Here is a 17656-nt window from a genome sequence, read left to right on the forward strand (position 1 = left end):
TGAAAAGACATAAAACAGTAAATATATACTGACAACTCAGAATAATATAGAATCATTTATAAAACACAGTTATTTTTAAATAACTTTAAACAATATTTATTGGCAATTATTGTTGAACAGTGTGCCAGATATGTTAAGAAAGACATAGAATGATGGGTTACTACATCCCAATTTTTATTAAAAGTTTACATCTATAATTTTAAAAATTCATGTACATGCTTAGTAGTACTATTATGTATGAGAAAAATCCATATTGTTATTAACATTTGAGATATTCCCTACAATTTAATTTTTTTTTTCTGTATTTTGAAATCACACAGCCTCCTTTGAGCTCCTTGAAGGGATTTTTGTCCTCTGGGATGCCCTTTACCAGTGGATCCTCGCCAGATTATTCTTCTACGTAATCTCTTCTTCACAACATTTGGATACCTTAAGGGGAAGGAAAAGGGATGACTCATTTGGTTTAAAACAGAATACTCCAGGTGCCAATAATTTATTTATTGCACTAAATTTTCAGGTTGTATATTTTCAGTTTAATTCTCTCTGTTTTCCACCAAAGCATATGTACTTTGTAGGAAAGAAGAAAGTTGCACCATCCCACTCCTTCTACATATATCTCCAGACAAAGGAAAAACAGCTGGTCATGCTCCAGCTAAAGATTCCCAGCAGACACTGCCTCCAGCATTGAAGGAGACAAGACCCAGGAGTCAGAACACAGCTGGCAACAGAAGTCAAAGGTGTCATCAGATTTCATATTGATTAAATCTTTTTCCTCATTCCAAAAATGTGACTCGTAAAGGTGGAAGAGAATGAATAATTATTAAATTCCAGGCTTATCACCATCCCTGAATTCTCAGAAGTATAGACATGGCGTGATCTCTGCTCACTGCAACCTCCGCCTTCTGGGTTCAAGTGATTCTTCCGCCTCAGTCTCCCGAGTAGCTGGAATTATAGGCACGTGCCACCACGCCCAGCTAATTTTGTGTATTTAATTTATTTCTTGTTTTCGCAGTGACACGGTTCACCAGGTTGGCCAGGCTGGTCTCGAACTCCTGACCTCAGGTGATCCTCCCATCTAGGCCTCCCAAGGTGCTGGGATTACAGACATGAGCCACTGCACCCGGCCCTAAGGTTCCTTTTCTAAATGAAGAGAATGTTAAGTCAAAAGATGATCTGTGTCTGATGCTCTGAGTGTCTTAGCAACTACTTATAATTCATGATATGAAAATGATTTCTCTGGTCAGGATGGTAACTCAGGCCTGCAATACCAGTACTTTGAGAAGCCAAGGCGGGAGGATCATTTGAGATTAGGAGTTTGAGACCAGCCTGGCCAACATGGCAAAACCCCTTCTTTACTAAAAATACAAAAAAATTAGCCGGGCGTGGTGGGACGGAATTACTTGAACCATGGAGGCAGAGGTTGCAGTGAGTCGAGATCACGCCACTGCACTCCAGCCTGGGCGAGAGAGTGAGACTCTGTTTCAAAAAAATAAAATAAAATAAAATAAAAAATAAAGATTTCCCTTACCAATTTTTTTTTCTATAAGACTTTAACTCCCATCATACAAAATTGATCATTCTCATTCTCAGTTTACTATTTTCCTCATGTTTACTCACATTTTAGGAATTTAGGAAGATTGATATTAGCTTGGTTTTAAAATTTGGCTAAAATAAAACCAGTACAAATTAAAATAACAGTGAGATGTTTTCCTTTTTTTTTTTTTTTCTTACTAAAGCTTACACTCACCTATGTGTGCAAAATACCTTTGAAGTCCAAGTAGCTCATATGATATATTGTAGTCTCTATAATAACTCATTCTCATTAATGACATCAGAAAATTTTGTTAAAAAGTCACATGTTAAGTTTGTGTTGGGAGTGGTTTTTGTTGCCTTGTAGTCTTACTTCATTCTCTTTAACCTGGTTATCCCAGTCCTGAAATAAAAAAATTCTGAACAAACCAAAGTCACTGACAGTTACAGCTCTGTAGCCTGTGGGACAGTCATGATTTCATTTCCTTCTTCCTGGACCATCTTTCTCTATACTTCCTTCCTGTGATTTCTCTCTTACTCAAAACCTGCTGACAATCTGTGTTTTAAGCAACAGGAATTGTCCCCTACTGGTGATTTAATCATTAATTAAATCAATACGAACTCTGAATTATCCAATATAAACATTTTATAAGCACCACTCTTGCCTGCTTTTAAAGTCAATTACATTGTCCAGACAATTTGTTAGTTGATATGACAGTTTCAAAGACGAACAGTGCTTCTCGTTTGGGAAATTTCCAATACAGCACTGAAATTAAGACAACCATAGACATTATAATAAGAGAAAGGAAAGTAATGTTAAATGACTTAGGATATACACAAAATACTCTTGAGGTAGAATAGGAGAGATAGTCTCATAAGAAGAGTAGGATTTCAAAGGGCTGAAATGGGGTAGAGTGGAGGGAGATTTCAGGTGGTGGGATCAGTATGACTAAATTCCAGATGGTGGGAAAATGTTATCCACAGGAAGTATAATAATAGAGGACATTTATTAGGCTTCTTCTTATATACCCATTTGTGATCTAAGGGATTACAAGTATTCAGATAATCTATCCTAATCACTAGTTTTATAAAAAAACAAAACAAAACAAAACAAAAAAAACCAAAACAACAAAAAAAACATGTTCAAAGAGTTGAAATCATTTGGTCATTTGTCCAAAGTTCTCAATGACAAGGAGGAAGAGTCGGGGTTTTAACTTCGAATTGTTGGGCTTCAAAATCTGTCTCCAATGGTAAACTGAATGTCATAGCAAATACTTACTTCGTATTTATTTTAATCAGAGAAAAGGGGATATACTGAACACTTCACTAAATAAATACTAACTTGCAGATGGAAAACTTCTAGAGACAAACCACAATTCAATAAACAAATAAATTGTAGTATGCCAGACAGTGACGGTGCTATGGAGGAAAATAGAGTGGGAGAGAGAGACAGAAAGCGCTTGGTGGAGGTTGGGAGGGCTGTATGAAGAGGGTTTTGTAAACTTAAATAAGAGGATAAAAAGCTTTTCTTGAGGAAAAATAGATAAGAGATTCAGTAACTAATCCTGAAATCCCTTAATATTCAAAGCATATTTGATGAAGACACATGGTGGGGTATGATGCTGACCGTTCAGCCAGAAGCCCAGAGTCTTGACTGAAGAAATTTGTCAGGTGACTTCTCTGAAACTTTATTTTCTCCATTTCACAATGAAGGGGTTAGACAAGAGTCAACAGATATTTGTTGAGCATTTATGATGGTCAGAGTGGGAGGGCATGGTGCTAGGAGCCAAACTTTGGTACAACTTTCAGACTCCCTTCCAGACCAAACAATAGATAATTTTAATGTTTGTTTTTTTTTTTTTAATGGATGACAGTCAATTAGTATTTCTGAGTATTCTGTTCACTGAAGTATACAAAATAGCACTGTAAATGTGAGACAGCAACAAGAATAACACTGACAACAAAAGTGATTTCTGATTTGGGTAATTACAACTTGTCATTTTGTTACAGAAGCAGAGGCAAGTTATCTCTTAGTCATTAACACAATGGTAATGAAATGTGACTCATGCACACTCAGTAGGATGCCAGAAGGACCTGATGTAGGTGATAGAGATTTCTCCCTCATGTGTGCTCACCTTATTAAAGAAAAGACTGTGTTGTTGACAGTCTTCATGAGGATAGGGTAAAATAGCATGTATCTTAAAGGATTTTGGAAATTTTGTCTAGATCTTTTTTAAGTAAGTAATAGTACTAGTTAACCCTTATTGTATCTTACCATGGGTCAGGTAATATGCTGAGTGTTATAGTTGGATTGCTGTATTACTTAACCCCTATACAAAACAGAAGAGATAACCATTATTATCTTCATCCTATGCTAGAAGAAACAAATTTAGAAAGAATTAAGTAGCTTATCCAAAGTGAGGTAGGCAGTATAGTGGCAAAGCCAGAACTGTCTAGCTCCTAAGTGTATGCTTATAACCGTGAATCTGGTGCTGGTTAAATTCACTGTGCTCCGTGACCACAGACTGAACCCTCAACCCAGTTGGCATTCTGGGGAAAAGTCACAAAATAGGTGAAGTGCATATCAGAAAAATAAGCTTCCTAATTCCATAAGCAAGAGAAAGTTTGGGAAAGAAAATAGAAACTTAACCATAAAATTTCTGGGTGGAAAACTATAAGTGTTGAAAGGGAAGTGAAAAAAGCATAAAACATTTAGTATATGCTGATGACTCAGAAAGCTATAGAATCATTAAAAAACAGTTCTTTTTAAAGAACTTCAAGCAATATTTATTGGCAATTATGTGTTAAATTGTGTGCCAGATATGTTAAGAAAAAACATAGAATGATGGGTTACAACACTCAATTTTTATTAAAAGTTTACATTTATAAATTTAAAAATTCACGTATGCGCTTAGTAGTACTATTATGTATGAGAAAAATCCATATTGTTATTAACATTTGAGATATCCTCCATGATTTTTTTTTTTTTTTTTTTTTTTTTGTATTATGAAATCACACAGCCTCCTTTGAGCTCCTTGAAGGGATTTTTGTCCTCTGGGATGCCCTTTACCAGTGGATCCTCGCCAGATCGTTCTTCGACGTAATCTCTTACTTCTTCACAACATTTGGAAACCTTAAGGGGAAGGAAAAAGGGATGACTCATTTGGTTTAAAACTGAATACTCCAAATGCCAAGAATTATTTATTACAATAAATTTTCAGGTTGTATATTTTCAGTATGATTCTCTCTGCTTTCTGCCAATGCATATGTACTTTGTAGGAAAGAAGAAAGTTGCAGCCTTCCCAATCCTTCTGGATATATCTCCAGACAAAGGAAAAACAGCTGGTCATGCTCCAGCTAAAGATTCCCAGCAGATATTGCCTCCAGCATTGAAGGAAACAAGACCCAGGAATCAGAACACAGCTGGCAACAGAAGTCAAGGGTGTCATCAGATTTCATATTGATTAAACCTTTTTCCTCATTCCAAAACTGTGACTCGTAAAGGTGGAAGAGAATGAATAATTATTAAATTCCAGGCTTATCACCATCCCTGAATTCTCAGAAGTATACACATGTAATTTTCCTTTACACTCATCTACAGTGATTGAGCATGGTGGTGCACTAGGTGAGCTCCAAGGGGTTAGGGACCTCTGGCTGATTTGTCCAATGTATCCCAGCCATCTAGAATAGAGGCTGGGTTCTTTAGTGGTCAGTGAATAATTTGCTGGACTGAATTATTCATGTTGATTTTGATTTTGCTCTTCACTTATCTGCAACATTATAGTAATGATTTAGTAAAAAATCAGGCCTTTCAGCTACAGTCTGTTGGGTACCACTTAACGTGCCTTGTAGAGAGAGGTGATGTTCTATACATATGTAAATATACATATATATATGCACACACATGAAATCTAATTATTTAAACTCTCTTACCTTCAACTTGTTTGTTTTCAATTAGTGTATCTTTCATGATAGTAACACCAAGCTACTTTATTTTTGTCAGTCTAATAAGTGGCCATACCATAAGTTATTTAACCAATTTACTGTTTTGTTTTGTTTTTTTAAATGAAATCTTTGGGCCACTTTTATGGAAATTGCAAGGAACATTTGATAGAAGACTTAAGATTAGTTCACAACTATGCAGACTCATTCATTACATATTAGAACCAATTCTTTTCAGCTGGGGCCAGGACGCATTTGTCAGGTTAGGTTCTTCCTTCAAAGGATGATACTTGCAGATTTACACAACTTTTGAAATATGCACTAATTTAGATTCATTTTTTTCCCTCTTGCTCAGTGGTCCCACACTCTCCCCCTAAAAGTCACTACTTTTGCCTTCACCAGATGACAGGAACAGAGGTGTAAATTGTTCTCCTTAATTCAGTAGTCCATAAGGGGTTGGTTTTGAAGGTGTCTGGCTGGGATCTGCGTATGTGAGAATGAAAGGAACAATAAATTACCTAAAATTATATATGTGTATAGGTTTAAAAATTATTTCAGTGAGGCTTAATATAAATATATGTAGTTTACATAGGATTGCAAGGCTCTTCTCATTTACTAGCTATTTAGTCTTAGTTAAGGTAATTCATCTAAGGTTCATTTACTACATAAAATACTACAAAATTACTACATAAATTAGTTTTGCTACATAAATTTACTACATAAATTACTGTAAAATAGGAATAGCTACATTGGTTGCCTTAAATGCCTAACAGGTGCCTGGCATAAGAAGATGCACAATCAAATGATAACTATTTTTAGCTATTACTACAATGATTGTCTTTAGTCATTGCCTATTACATTGACTTATAGTCATTGCAAATCTGTCAGCTTTAGAAACTGGAGGCAAAGACTTGTATTACTAAAAAAAAAATCAGTATAATGTGAATCAGTCTGGTTCATAGAATCAATAATAATTTTAAGGTAATAATAACATAATGACATAAAGCACTTGCTATTACCAGGCATTGTTCTCAGAGCTTTGCGTATATTACCTTGTTTATTCCTCCCAATTATCCTCTGAATTAGATGCTATTACTATCGCTGTTTTGAAGAAACAGAGGCACAGGTAAGTTAGTTAACATAGATGAGGATTACACAGGCAGAAAGTTGTTGTGGAGAAAGAATCTGAGCTGGGAATATGGTTTCAGAGTATATCCACTTAACCATACTGTACTGATTACACATCAGAGCTGGGGCCTCAGGACCTGGAAGTTCCATTTTATGTATAATATATGTATTATTATCTATTATATAGAGAAATTATATTTCTATATATTACATATATATTTCTATATATTATATATATAATATGTGTGTGTGTGTATATACATATCATATATATGTATCAGGCTGAACAATTGTGTCCCCTAAAAACTCATTTGTTGAACTCCTAACCCCCAAGGTGGGGTTTTTGGTAGGTGATTAGGTCATGACGACAGAACTCTCATAAATAGGATTACTGTCCTTATAAAAGAGACCCGAGAGAGCTTCCTCACCCCTATCACCAGGTAAGGACAAAATGAAAAGACAGGCATTCATGAAGGAGGGAGCAGGCCCTCACCAGACACTGAATCTGCTGGTTCCTTAATCTTGGATGCCCCAGCTTCTAGAACTGTGAGAAATACATTTCTATTGGTTGTAACTCACCAGTCTATGGTATTCTGGTACATCACCCTGAGAAGACTAAGAGAGTACATGTATATGTATGTGTATCTATATGCATGTGTGTTTGTGTGTGTACGTATATGGAGTTTTTGCAGTCTGATATTAAATTGGTTTGACTTCCAAGAGCAGAGAGACATTGAATAATGGGGAAAAGGAACCCCAAAGCCTTATTATTGATGATGTAAGTGATGTTTACCCAAAATAAAAAGTCCAAGGTGAACTTACCACAAGTGAATAATAAACATGAAGACAACCACCTTGCCTACAAGACAATAATCCTGAGTACATAAATAATAAAACAGTTTTTGGATACTTCAACTTAAGAAGATAAAACTTTCCTTTATCCCAAAAGTTCATTTTATTTACCCTGAATTGTAAAAATAAGGACTTTAACTTGTTTGGTGTATGTTCTAAGCCTTAGTACTGATTTAATTTTATCTTTACAGCAAAACGTTTGCCTATATGGAAAGGGCAACAGGGTAGTTTGAGATTATTATAAACATAGAAGAAGCCAAAAATCCCAGTTTTGACTGGGAGTAGGCATTTTGAACCAAGTATGAAGATAACACAAACTCCTTTTTTACTTTGTCCTGATAAAATGAGATGTTTCGAAAATATAAGGTTATTGTTACCACTTGTGGAGGTTTTGTTCTACTATTAATAATTTTCCTAAAATGAAGGGACCTAAAATACATATCTACATCCTCCAAGCTTTCATCACTGTTTGTTTGGTGGTTTAGTCCTTTGCCATTTCTTCTCCTTCTAATGGCAGTGAACTGTTGGTAACCCTTTCTAAGATTTGTCAGATGTTTTTAGGAGGAACCAGTGAGTTCTTATGTTTGAACTCATCTTTATTTGCCAAAGAAGAGTAGAATGTACTCACTTATTACTGACCATGACAGTGCAAGAGGGCATGACATCATAGCTTAAAGTATTGCAGCAATATCAAAATATTGTATCAAAATATCAATATCAAAATATTGCATTATAAAGAGAAGTTTAGAAAAGTAAAAGCAAAATGTCTATATTATTGTATGCACATATTTACTTTATTGTTTATCTAAAATATGGTTTTTGTCTCATACTCTCCTGCTTTCTTTTTCTCTCTTTCTCTCTCTCTCTTTCTTTCTTTCTTTCTCTTTCTTTCTTTCTTTCTTTCTTTCTTTCTTTCTTTCTTTCTTTCTTTCTTTCTTTCTTTCTTTCTTTCTTTCTTTCTTTCTCTTTTTTCTTTCTTTTTCTCTTTAAAAACGTAAAAGCATTCTTATCTTAGTGGTCATACAAAAAGAGACTAAGGATTGGGCTTGGCCAGAGGAAAATGGTTTGCCAACCTCCTCGATTTAGAATCTAAATCAAGAGATAGTTGTGATTGATTATCAATTTTCTTAATCTTTGATACATTTTTAGATGAACAATTTATTTGTAACTACATTTAGCCTTACCAGCCAATGTTTTCTAACCTGGTACCACCACAGTATCTCTAGCTTAAAATAAAATTCTAAAGAAAGCAGCAACTTACTAGCATTCTTTCCAGTGTCACTTCTTTCTTGAGCTGGTCAACTTCCATCTTCAATTTGTCCTTTTCTGTCAGGTCCTCAATATTGATTACTGGCATCTTTTTGCCTGCTGAAGGTGTAGAAGGTTAGCACCTACACATGAATTGCTGCAGTTATTTCAAATCAGTCTTAGCCAACAATTCCCTCAGCTCTTAACTTACAAAGTAAACTCTTCTTTGTTGTATTTTAAATATCCCACGATAACCAATTTCACATGAGCTCTCTCTCTTAACAATTCTAGCAATGCACACTAGTCTTGGGATTTTAAAGCGTCTTCCTAATCTTCACTAATACGATTAAGTCAAGCATTTGACCCTAAACACCTGTCAACAGGTTTGTTGGGAGGGGTGAGTTTAGTCAGTATATAATCTAAATACTTAAAGCTGCTTCTTGCCCCTGGTCTTTCGTACAGTGTAAAATTTGGGGTTTCCAATCCTTACTGTCAATTCCAAAACCCTCCACTACATGTTTTATGTCATCTAACTTAGTTTGAGGTCATTTGGAGGACGGGCCATTAATTCCCTAAATCTCTAGAGTATTTAACCTGGTATTAAAAGGGAACCATATAAAAAGTATCACTATAAGTTCATTATATATAATGGATTGTTTAAATGGGTACCTAGTAAACAGTGTTTGTTTTTTTTTTGTTTTTTTGTTTTGTTTTGTTTTGTTTGAGATGGAGTCTCACTCTGTCACCCAGGCTGGAGTGCAGTGGCCTGATCTCAGCTCACTGCAAGCTCCGCCTCCTGGGTTTATGTCATTCTCCTGCCTCAGCCTCCCGAGTAGCTGGGACTACAGGAGACTGCCACCTCACCCGGCTAGTTTTTTGTATTTTTTAGTAGAGACGGGGTTTCACCGTGTTAGCCAGTATGGTCTCGATCTCCTGAACTCGTGAGCCACCAGTCTCAGCCTCTCAAAGTGCTGGGATTACAGGCTTGAGCCACCGTGCCCCGCCGTAAACAGTCTTCTTAATCAAAAATAAACTAGTGTATTACTTGTAAGTGTTTTTCCAACAACACCTGGAATTTGCCTGTAACTGTCACAATGAATCTGGTAACAATGATGACCAAATTTAGCAGGTTAAGGGGACATGGCAGGTCTGATCTACCAATAAACATCCTACTAGAACAGACTTTTTCTTCTGCCCTCTTCGCAATTCCTTTTCTCCCCAATTAGACCAGTGAGTAATGGGGAAGAAGGCTCAACAGCTGGTGATAATGCTATGAAATTGAATAATGGGGAAAAGGAACCCCAAAGCCTTATTAATGATGATGTAAGTGATGTTTACCCAAAATAAAAAGTCCAAGGTGAACTTACCACAAGTGAATAATAAACATGAAGACAACCACCTTGCCTACAAGACAATAATCCTGAGTACATAAATAATAAAACAGCTTTTGGATACTTCAACTTAAGAAGATAAAACTTTCCTTTATCCCAAGTGGCCCAGTGGCATTGTGCCTATAGTGTCTCCTCCTTCTCCCTAGTCCAATTTTTGTAATGAAGTATTATTATAAAAGTAAGTGTATTCATATTTCAGAGAACCACATAACATTGTACATCTACATGAAAATACTCTGCTAATAATATATCAGCAATTAACCTATTTCCTTGTATTTAAATGATGTTTTCATTTCCAAAACCTTTGAAGAAAGACTGTTTCCCTTCCCAGTCTTAAAATATCCCGTTCTTCTCTGGATAAGTAGTAGTTTAAGATTTTTTTTTTTTTTTTTTAGATGGAGTTTCACTGTGTCACCAGGCTGGAGTGAAGTGGCCCAATCTCGGCTCACTGCAACCTCCGCCTCCTGGGTTCTAGTGATTCTTCTGCCTCAGCCTACCGAGAGCTGGGACTACAGTTACATGCCGCCACGCCCAGCTAACTTGTATTTTTAGTAGAGACGGAGTTTCACCATGTTGGCCAGGATGGTCTCGAGTTTAAGATAATTTTAAGGGAAAAATGTCTACCTAGACCAACATAGAGGTAGAAAATAACACACTATGGGTACCTGAGCCCCGTGATTCCTATGTTTTTATTTTTGCTATTCCATTCTTTAAGAAACAATATAATTATACAAAGGTTATTTCTTCCTGTATAATCCTGTTTTGTATTTGAGAGCCCAAATTTTATTCTCATCTTCCTTCCCACTCTTTTAGACTAAATATAAAACTTCATTAAGTATTTTTGATGATCATTTTTACATTTTGACAATGTTCTTTGCACAACTTTTCTTCATTTTGGAAAACTTTTCATTCCTCTAGGCAATGGCTCTACACACTTCAGTGTGTGCAGGAATCACTTTAGGAAACTTGTTACAGTTATGAGTCCAACCTTGGAGATTCTAATTTAGTAGATCTTGGGTTGGGTTTAGAATTTCATTTTCTCTGTTCCAGGAAGCCCTCTCACATACTTATCAACAAAATAATCATTTACTGGTACTTGCTAGCTGTGTGACCCTGACCAAATTACTTGACCTGCCTGTGCCTTAGTTTACAGGGAAAGAGGGGCAATAATATTACCTACCTTGTAGATTTGTTGAGAGGATTAAATGTGGATAACGTAGGTAAGGACTTTGTAACGGCGTGTAGAACAGAGCAAGCACTTGCACGTGTTAGCTGGTGTTATTAACTCTGTTGTACTTCCAGAATTTCAAACTGTACTTTCTTATATGGCCCTTGCCATATAATATAGGGGAACTTATAGGTACGCTAAAGGACATAGGTGATATTACCGATACACTTATAGCAGATCATGTGTACATCATTTGGCTCCTTTAATATCATGCATTCCAGATGCTACTGCCCAGCTCTCTTTTTTTTCCAGGGTAAGGTACTGAGTCCGCAGCAGCTGCGGGTGTTGACTGTCAAGAGCAAACCTCTTGCACAGGTTGGCTGTTGTCTGATGGGCAACACTTTTCCTGATGATGCCTGGGAGATTATGCTCCCATCTGACTCCTGAGGTTGACTTGGAGCAAAAGGCTGGCTAATGTGGGGTTCTATCAGCCTAGCCCCCTTGCTTCTGGGCTGAAAAACTTTGTTGTAACTGGGAAACTTTCAGAGCTTTCCATGGGTTTAGAATGATGCTAGACTTCCGAAACCACTTTTTACTAACTTCTCCTCTTGCCCCAGCCTTACTCCTTTAGCAGTTTCTCCTGAGAGCTTGCCCTGGAAAAATGTCTTACACAAGAATTCCTGTCTTAGGCTTTGCTTCTAGCAAACCCAACCGAAGACACAGTGGAGTTTTAGAGGCTTTACAAGACAGGTCATACCTTGCATAACTTTTATGTCCTCATTACTTTCTATTGTTCTGTATAGTGTTTGGTGTATAGAAGAGATCAGGAAGTATTGACAAAGTCACCTAACCTATGTCATATGCATTTACCTAAACATAGAAAAACATGCAATTTTTCTAACTTCATTTATCGGTAAATGATTTCTTAACTCTAAAATGCTGTGATACACCATACTCAATAATATTAAACATTTAAAACACTTTATTTAGAGCAAATATATTATTGGCAGATTCTAGAATTCTTACCAAATTTGATGGCACAGGTCTTATATATATTAAAAAAAAAGGACGAAAATTTTCACTTATTTCAAGGACACAAAGAAGAACAGTGAATATTGTCTGCATGGAGATTCCAAATGTTTAGTGTCATATTGAAGTCAATGGTTCAAATAATTCAAATTTAATATCATCTACTTTACTCCCTATTCCATTTTGCAGATGAGGCAAAAGCATTCCAGGGAGTTTGAATGCCCTAAATTAAACTGTGAGAGGCTGTGGAACTGAGGTTACAACATAGGTGTTTTTCATTCCAGCACGTCTGAACCGACGTATTTTTCATTGCAGCACATATTCTCAAACTAGTGTAAAGGAGTGGATTTGTTTCTTCATACCCCAGAATTACATAGAAAGTCCAGAGTTGATGACAAATAGCACTAAAGCTGCCACTCATATTCTAAGCTTTCAGGTTGGTCCGCCTCTCCACAAAAAAAGTCCTAAGAGACTAGATCAGATTATTGAACCTATTGCCAACCATCCCCACCCCACCTTTAGTCAAAATTTAAGGGGAAGACTGAAGACCTATAGACAAACAAGCTAAGATTGCTGTTACAGCCAGCCTGGGGGAAAGCATACCCTAGATAAGGAGATGTTTGCCCTTTCACGTCTTCCTCCATCCTGCCCTACCATCAGAATATCTAAGGTCCAATAAAAGGCAAGAGGAGGGCAGGAGTGGGGGAAGTATTTCTGAGTTGTATCCCATCCATAGATCCCTGGTTCTCAATGGGGGCAATACTGCCCCCTAGGGGTCCTTATGAAAATACATCAGCTTGTTTGTAACAGTATTCCATAATTTTTGTGGGTATGGATAAGGAGTATCAGGTATCTTGCATTTTCTGGGATCTTGCAGCATAAGATGAAATGTGACACATTCAGCATGACTGTCAGATATGCCAGACTTCCACATGGGCAAAAGCCATATTTATGGTTATTTGAACCTTGAAACTCACTTCATTTTACATAGAAACAAAATATTTTTTCCTGGCTATTATGTACACTTTTTACAATAATGCATATAAATAAAAGGAAGACCATGCACCAATAATTTTTTGTTTCTCTTTCAGAACATCATATCACTCTATGTAGCCATGGGCTTGATATATGTGTCAGTCTCTATTCTCAGTTGCTGTGTCTATGGTGATTCTATACATTAAAAAATTCTAGTTCATTATGTATAGTCATGGTGAATATTTTCATATTGTACTTAGTCTACATAATTTGCTGCTTTTTTGTATTTTATACATTTAATTTAGGTACTGTGATGGCTAATACTTAGTGTCAACTTGATTGGATTGAAGGATGCAAAGTATTGCTCCTGAGTGTGTCTGTGAGGGTGTTGCCAAAGGAGATTAACATTTGAGTCAGTGGGCTGGGAGAGGCAGACACACCCTTAATCTGAGCAGCACAATCAAATCAGCTGCCAGTGCAGGCAGATTAAAAGGCAGGCAGAAGAAGGTGAAAAGCCTAGACTGGCTTAGCTTCCCAGCCTACATCTTTCTCCTGTGCTGGATGCTTCTTGCCCTTGAACATCTGACTTCAAGTTCGTTAGTTTTGGGATTCAGACTGGCTTCTTGCTCCTCAGCTTGCAGAGAGCCTATTGTGGGACTTTGTAATTTTGTCAGTTAATATTCCTTAATAAACTCCCATTTACATATATATATATATTTATGATATATATCTCCTATTAGTTCTGTCCCTCTAGATAACCCTAACACAGGCACCATACTGATGGGCTTGGTGAGTTTCTTTTGAGACAGGGTCTCACTCTGTCACCCAGACTGGAGTGCAGTGGTGCAATTTCTGCTCACTGCAGTCTTGACCTCCCAGGCCCTAGTGATCCTCCTACCTCACTTCCTGAGTAGCTGGGACTACAGGTGCCACCATGTCCAGATAACTTATTTTTTTTTTTTAAATAGAGATGGGATCTTGCCATGTTGCCCAGGCTGCTCTCAAACTCCTGAGATGAAGTGATCCTCCTGCCTCCCTAGATTGGTGGTTTTAAACAGGCCATTATGAAATATTTCTTGTACAAATGAATCTCTGGATTAGATGAAATTCATGGTTATAGAGCCCTAGAAGTGGTAGAGGAAATGTACATTGCCTTGAATTTTCTTGATCTTAAATACTAGAATGAGTTTTTATTAGCCAAGTATGGCCCACAATGATGATATCAGTTTAAATGATTGTTAAAGAGTGACTGCTCATTAGGAAATGCCAGTTCAACATAGCATAGTTGCTGAAGCAATTTCTGTAAAAACAAATCATTTTTAATGCTTGCATCTCAATACATTGAACATTCTCAGGAAACATTGTTACATTGACAAAGTGTGAAAAAGAAAGGTAGATATGCTTGGCAATGCAAGCAGATCATGGAGGTCATAAGTAGAGGGGTAGGAAGCTTCCTTACATGCACCACATTTTAGTGTTTGTTAAACACTTTGGGAAGAGAGAACTCTATAGAGTAGGTTAAGTGTCTCATGATGTCTTTCAGAGCTTCCATTACCTTTCTTGCTAATTTATTTTAGAATTAAAATGAGCTGAGGTAAAGTTAAAAGGCCACCTGTTTTTTGTTTGTTTTTACACATTATCCATAAGTGTATTTTGAAGTACAAATACCTGATAAATAAAATATTTAATTTACGAAGGGCTAGATTAGGAAGAAATTATTCGAATTATTTTTAAAACTTATTTGTTTTAGAGAGGATTAGTTACAGATTATTTGAAATAGCAATGTTACCAGCACACTTTAATTATTTGATTTATAAACATGTAGTTTGACATGAAACTATATTTATAAACATGTAATTCTGACAATTTTTCAGAAACAAATCCACTGTATTATGCACAATAAGCTTATAATCATATGGATGTAAACTTACTTATTATATGCTATTCTTTTTGATCCTGACATTGTACTTGACATTATAAAAATATAACAGCTAAGAATTTTTATTGAATGCCTACTGTGTGCCAGATATGATTCTAAGTGCTTGAGGTAGAGCAGAGGGAAAAAAAACAGATAAAAACCTTTCCCCTCAACTTACATTCTAGTAAAGGAGAGAGACACTCACAAAGTTACAAAAGTAAAATATACCAAATTTTGATTAAGTGCTAAGGAGAAAAATAAAGCAGGAAAGGAATAAGAACAGTGTTAGCAATGTTTCAATTACAGAGAGGATGGCCAAAGGAGCCCTTCCTGTTGACAATGCTACTTGAGTGAAGATCTGAGGGCTGTGAGAGTTGGCTTTGTAGGTATCAAAGAGAAAATCGTTCCAGGGAACAGCAAGTATAAGGCAACAGTAGACAACCATGAATATAAGGAGCCCAGTGAATTCAAGGGAGAAGTAGTATATAAAACCAGTGACCATATAGGTCTTACAGGCCACTGTGAAGACTCTTGCTTTACTCTGAGTGACTTAGGGAAGATTGGAGGATTCTGAGTAACAGAGTGACATTATCTATCATATACTTTAGCAGGGTCAATCTGGCAGCTGTTTGGAGGCTAGTTCATAGTGGGCAACGGTGCAAGCAGAGAAGGGGCAATTGCAGTCAAGGTGAAATATGAAAGTGGCTCAAACCAGTGTGGTGCGAGTGGAGGTGGGGACAAGTGCTGAGATGCTAAATACGTTTTAAAAGCAGAGACATCAGGGTGTGCTGACGGTTCAGATGTAGAATGAAACACACACACACACACACACACACACACACACACACAAACAAAGAGAAAAGAAAAAAATCAAGATGATGCTATTTTTTTTTTTTTTTTTTTTGGCCTGAGCAACCGAAAGAAGGGATTTGCTATTTCCTGAGATCAGAGACTATAAAAAGGGAATACTAAGTCTCAGATACTTGCTAGCCATTCATTGAATAGGTGATCTGGAGTTTAGGGAAGAGGCCAGAGTTGGGGGAGAACAGAGGAGAATACCAAAGTAAACAGGAAAGAGAAGAGAACAAAGGACTAAACTTTGGAACACTTGAAAGTGAGGGAGATGAGGTGAAATTTACAAAGGACAGTGAGTTTGCTGTCCTGAGGACTAAATGAGATGATATTAGCTATTTTGGAACATTTATCATGTAATAGACACTCTGATAAATACTCAACATGCAAATGCCTTTATCTCTATGTATCTACTCTTTTATCCCTCTGTCTTTCTGCCAAGGCCAATAATGTGATAGCAGCTCACATAGTATTCATTTATTCATCAAATATTTGTTCTGTAATTCACACGGGCTAGGCACTCATTTGATTGCTTGAGGTTAAAACAGCAAATTCAGCTTTCTTATCTCTTGCTTTGTTTATAACTCCTCAGTATATATCATATTCCCAGCTGAATTTTTATGGTCAAATAAAAGGTAGTTTTTGTTTTTGTTTTTGTTTTTTTTCCAACTGGTCAGGTTGATCATAAATTTTATCATAGCTGATTTTTTGAAAACCAGTTGCTTTTGTATCTGTTGCTATTTTATTACATGGATACCATTCTCTCTCAACATGTTAGCTTATTTTCAAGGTGCATGCGACTTATAGACAACCAAATATATTCTATGACAACTCACTTTCTTTCCCAGAACAACTCTATTTCTCTGTTTCCACTGTGCCATTTGAGTTTTCAAGACATTTGTAAAGAAGAAGGTTAGTGGTAATAGAAAGTCATTTGTTTATTTCACAGATGTTCATGAGAGCCTACTTTCCAGGTCTCATTCTTGGCTCTGTGATACGGTGGTAAATAAGACAGGTAAGCTTTATGCTCTCACAGAGCTTATGTAACAATGAGAGGATAAGACAAGTAAAACATGTATTTTTTTAACTTGCTTGACATACTAAAAGTACTCCAAGTTCTGTGTGGAGTTAAATGGGAAACAAAGGTAAAAACAAGGAGTTTAGGTAAGAATTTAACGTAATGGTTCCTTAGAAATTGCAGACTTGAACTACCTTGGCTGTTGTGGCTATAAAGAGATATGAGCAGATGAAAAATGTGATTTGGTTGTAATTCCAGCACTTTGGGAGGTTGAGGTGGGTAGATCACCTGAGGTCAGGAGTTTGAGACCAGCCTGGCTAACATGGTGAAACCCCATCTCTACTAAAAATACAAAACTTAGCTGGGCGTGGTGGTGGGCTTCTGTAATCCCTGCTGCTTGGGAGGCTGAGGCAGGAGAATCGCTTGAACCAAGAAGGCAGAGGTTGCAGTGAGCTGAGATTGCGCCATTGCACTCCAGCCTGGAAAACAAGAGCAAAATTCTGTATTTTTTTTTTTTAAAAAAAAAGATTTGGAGGTAGAATTGAAAGGACTGCCGATGAATTGCGTTGTTAAGCAGTGGTAGCTCTCAAGAACGACTCCAGAGA

At 36.7% G+C, this 17656-nt stretch overlaps 1 protein-coding gene across 2 annotated transcripts; it reads right to left on the bottom strand.

The window, feature by feature from the left end:
- Positions 1 to 4191: 4191 nt before the first annotated feature.
- On the bottom strand, positions 4192 to 8989 carry GNGT1 (G protein subunit gamma transducin 1). 2 transcript variants are annotated; one of them, XM_073008657.1, is made up of 3 exons: positions 8912 to 8989; positions 8714 to 8817; positions 4192 to 4663 (listed from the first exon to the last, which is right to left on the bottom strand). In XM_073008657.1, exons 2-3 carry the CDS (start codon positions 8807 to 8809, stop codon positions 4535 to 4537), a joined length of 225 nt encoding a protein of 74 aa, XP_072864758.1. In that variant the 5' UTR covers positions 8810 to 8817; positions 8912 to 8989; the 3' UTR covers positions 4192 to 4534. The 2 variants fall into 2 exon arrangements, with proteins under 2 accessions (XP_072864758.1, XP_072864757.1); XM_073008656.1 differs by having other exon boundaries at positions 8714 to 8820.
- Between the last annotated feature and the right edge of the window lie 8667 nt (positions 8990 to 17656).

The sequence above is a fragment of the Chlorocebus sabaeus genome, chromosome 21 (assembly GCF_047675955.1).
Source record: "Chlorocebus sabaeus isolate Y175 chromosome 21, mChlSab1.0.hap1, whole genome shotgun sequence".
Lineage (NCBI taxonomy): Eukaryota > Metazoa > Chordata > Mammalia > Primates > Cercopithecidae > Chlorocebus > Chlorocebus sabaeus.